The following is a 4,674-nucleotide window of genomic DNA, read 5'->3' on the forward strand; positions in this document are numbered from 1 at the left end:
CATCTTAAATGCATGATTAGTTGCCCTGTACTTTCCCATAGATTTAGTCAGCTGGAAATTCTCAATGATTCTCCACTCTCCCGCAACTATCATACGGAAAAACTTGTTGACCTGGTTTTTTTTATAGTTGCATGAATCAGAATTCCCTATTAAAAGAAAACATGAACAGTTATTATATGTTTTCTGAACATAAAGAAATAAAATGAGTAGTATCCTTGTAATATACTCACATCAACATCAGCGAGTATGACCTCCAAGGTTTCTCCGGAGAAAGACGTGTACTGCCTCCAAGAATGCACAATCTTGACTTGGATCTTCCAAGTCGTTTTGAAAGACTTAATGGTAGCAAGACTTGTGAAAACATTGTTAGCAGCCATTTTTTTTTTTGGAAGTAGTGCTTGTAGTATACTGTTTTATGTGTTTGATTTGAGTAACAATAACATCACGTTGTATGGTTTTTATAGTCGTACACCATGATAGGAAAATTAGGTAAGTGGCAAATATTTTGCCATGTTTAATATTCCGTAAACGTGGAATAACTCCCAAATTTGCGTAATTTCACTACTAATGAGGAATATTAAATATTTAAACATGTGAAATGCATCCAAAATTTTGTAAAATCTGGTTTTCCATAATTGTTATAATATATTTTGAATTTGGAAAATTGACATATAAATAAATGCGCTCGAATTACGTTAATTGATATGTTTAGTTTACCGGATATTTGATATGCTGTATTTGAGAATTATTAGTCCTCTCTTAATTTCTTTAATTTACGTGTGAGTCATTGATTGACAAAATTTCTAGAAATCAACATCTGTTTGGATACTTTTTACATGTATCGTTCGTTCCCATAATTTACTTTCCAATAAAAAACGTCATTCCATAGCAAACTATGAACCAAAGTATTGGACACGTTATATAAAAGTGGGCCGATTTGTACTATAAGATAGCCCAAAACGTTTGGATCATTAGTCATACAAACATGTAATATATTATTAAATGCTTCCCTTTTTTTTTCTGCGAGTTTTCTTTTTTAGATTTGAAAAATATACTTTGTCGCTCATTTATGTTTTGTTCAAATTTTTTATCAAACCCATAAACTTCGGGTCGGGTTTGACAGAGTCCGCGTCTTTTGAATTTTAATTTAATATAATTCTACCATTTTCTCTGTTTTTTGTTTATTCTATTTGTAATGGCATTTCATATAATAATCTCCAACTTTATGCCTACTTAACGAATAATGCTTCCCTTTTAATATATTTTAGGTTAATAAGATTTAAGTCAAAAGTAGAATTGGTAAACATATGTTTTTTTTAATTGTGGTGTAGTATCGCAGTTCTACTCGTGTTAAAAACTTATTTTTTCGATAAATAGTAATGTGTATTACTCTCAACTTATATGTTACGTATCATTGTTGCATTTTTATGATTTATTCTACTAATCGTGTACCTCATATAGATTCAAATTTTATTTCTCTTAAAAGTTCTCTTATTTTAAATTTTGACTATATATATTGTTATATATATTCTTTGTATCAATTAAAGTTTTCTTACTTTCAGAAGCTACGAACACATTCCAAATTTCATTTATAAACTTTTTTGTCTCATTATTACCAATTAAATATATTAGATTCTTGTTTCCCTTTTAAAGAATAAAATTAGAAATTTAGAATTGGCCTCAAACCACATTTTCCACAATGTTTTTAAAAAGTTTTGAAGTAATTTTATTTTCTTCAGAAATGACACCCAATCAATCGTTTTCTTCAACAATAGTTTACAATTACCACTTTTTTAGCTTATTTTGATATTATAAAAAATAATCTTAACTCATGGCCACTTGATATATAAAAACCAAATAAAGTTCTTCAAAAGGAACCTTATGCTTTCCTCGTCACCGTTTCTATGATTCTATTTCTATCTATCTATGCATCAAAAATGGAGTTTTTGAGAACTTTTCATTCTCTCATTGCAAATTTTCTCCTGTTAAATCTTTTTCTTTCTCATGTTCCATCGATTTCAGCCCAGTGGACTAACCACGAAGACTTTCTCAAGTGTCTCTCTTACAATATAAACAACTACACCGTTGATTCAAGAATCATACACACAACCAAAGACCCTTCTTTTTACTCAATCTTGAATTCTTCCATACAAAATCCAAGATTCTCTGTTCTTGAAACACCTAAACCGGTCTCAATCATTACTCCGGTTCAAGTCACCCATGTTCAATCCACGGTTACATGCGCACGGTCTCACGGTATCCACGTCAGGACTAGGAGCGGTGGTCATGACTACGAAGGCTTCTCTTACATCGCCAAAAGCAGACCGTTCGTTGTCATTGATTTGAGATATCTCCGGTCTATTACATTAGATGTTGATAACCGGACCGGTTGGGTCCAATCCGGAGCAACAGTTGGGGAACTGTACTACAAGATAGGGAAGTTGAGCAAATCTTTAGCTTTCCCAGCCGGTCTTTACCCAACGGTTGGCGTTGGAGGGCAATTCGGAGGTGGAGGGTATGGTACGTTAATGAGAAAACACGGTTTGTCCGCGGATAATGTAATTGACGCGCATATTGTGGACGCGAACGGAAGCTTTCTTGACCGACAAGGCATGGGTGAGGATCTTTTTTGGGCTATCCGTGGAGGTGGGGGATCGAGCTTTTGCATTATCATATCATGGAAGATTAGATTGGTCGATGTTCCAACGGTAGTAACTGTATTTCTTGTCAACAAAACATCAGAAGAAGAGGCTGTCTTGATCTTTAACAGGTGGCAGTATATCGCGGATAAGGTTCCTAATGATCTGTTCATAAGAGCTACGTTGCAGAAGGAAACTAAGGTTTACGCTTCGTTCCCGGGACTTTACCTCGGTCCGGTAAACGATCTACTAGTGTTAATGAAGAAGAAGTTTCCAGAATTAGGTCTTGAGGTTAAAAATTGTAGAGAAATGAGTTGGATTGAGTCTGTCCTCTATTTTATCAAAGAAGAATCGATGGATAGTCTTGCGAAACGAAAACGAACCTCGAGATCTTTTAAAGGGAAAGACGACTTTATCCAAAGACCGATACCTAAAACCGCAATTCAGTATCTCTGGAGACGGTTCTACACACCCGAGGCTCAGCGTGCTAAGATTATACTCACTCCATTTGGTGGTAAAATGAGTGAAATTGCGGAATCTAAAATACCATTTCCACATCGAAAAGGGAATATGTATGAGATTCAATATTTGGCTTATTGGAGTGAAGGAGAAGATAAAGAACAAGACTGATACGAAAAAATACTTCAGGTGGGTTGAGAGCGTGCACAAATTTATGACTCCTTATGTTTCAAAATCTCCAAGAAGAGCTTATGTTAATTTTAGGGACATTGATTTGGGAATGTATCTTGGGATGAGTATGAAGACAAAGTACGAGGAAGCAAAGATTTGGGGTGTTAAGTATTTTAAAAACAATTTCGATAGATTGGTGAGAGTTAAAACTAGCGTTGATCCAATGGATTTCTTCTGTGATGAACAAAGTATTCCAATTCTGAAATCTTTTACTTAAAAATTTTCAAACTTGTTTCCTTTAATAATTGAATTAAACCAACTGAACCAAAAATAAACCGAGTTTTTGTAAACGGGTATGTTCTAAATATTCAAACCGGGATGTCAAATTTTGAGTGGACATGTCTAGTCTAGTCTAATCTGGTGGAACAAAATAATTAGGGTATATACATAAAGTACAAAAAGTGAAATAATAGGAAATGATAGACATGAATTGTCCCATACTCCACCATTAAATTAAAAATAGATATTTTCAAATGATTAATTTTTTCTAAGCTGATCTTGTGACTTGTAGCACATTTGGATTAAGGGCTTAGCTGGATTAGCTCTATCTTATGGGTTCAAGTCATGACACTATTTATCGGAGAGAGGGAAATACAAGAGAACTTGCTATATATATAAAATATGAATGCTCAATCGGTGTCTGTGTCTCACCTGACGGCTCAAAATGACGGCTCAAAATGACAGGTTTCAAAGCATCAAAATTCGAACACGGCGTATACTAATACTTTTAGTGATTTGTGTATGATTGATTAACGTCTAAAGTCTTTAAACGTTCTAGACGATAAGCAACATCCAAAAATCCAATTACCACCTAATAATTTGAATACTTATAAAAACCATAGAGTGGCATCAATAGAAATAATTGGCATGTCCCACACACAGACATTCCTATCCATAAAATGTGCTGAGTGCTAACAAAAAAAAAGTAAAATGCCCCACCTGATATTTCAAAAGTATTTATAATTGTGTCAATCACCAATTCTAATTATTATTTTTCCTCTCTTCAAATAATGTCTTTATCTGATCTTTGAGCATGATTCATAATTGACACAACATTAGTTGAAAACGTTTGCAATGGACTGGTTTATATCGGCACCTGTGTAACGGATTTGTTTTTTTTTATATCATGTCTGGTTATGTGGACCAGTCCACACATTTCTCCACCAAAATAAAAACAAATTGACGAATTTGGTGGGTTTTGGAGTTTGTACCTAGGTAGGACCGTAAACGTCGACCGAACCCCAAAAGTCAATCTAGATGAACAAGATCGTGTCGGTATATGGGATTTTTACCAACCATGCAACACAAACAGAAGAATGAAAAAAAAAAAAAAAAAAAAAAAAAA

At 34.0% G+C, this 4,674-nt stretch overlaps 1 protein-coding gene across 1 annotated transcript; it reads left to right on the plus strand.

Annotated features, from left to right (window-relative positions):
• On the plus strand, positions 1,853-3,588 carry LOC104763124 (cannabidiolic acid synthase-like 1). The gene is given in 2 exon segments (XM_010486541.2): positions 1,853-3,254; positions 3,256-3,588. Coding segments are annotated over 2 exon segments (1,641 nt in total). The 5' UTR covers positions 1,853-1,904; the 3' UTR covers positions 3,547-3,588.

Source organism: Camelina sativa, chromosome 18 (genome assembly GCF_000633955.1).
Source record: "Camelina sativa cultivar DH55 chromosome 18, Cs, whole genome shotgun sequence".
NCBI classification, from domain to species: Eukaryota; Viridiplantae; Streptophyta; class Magnoliopsida; order Brassicales; family Brassicaceae; genus Camelina; species Camelina sativa.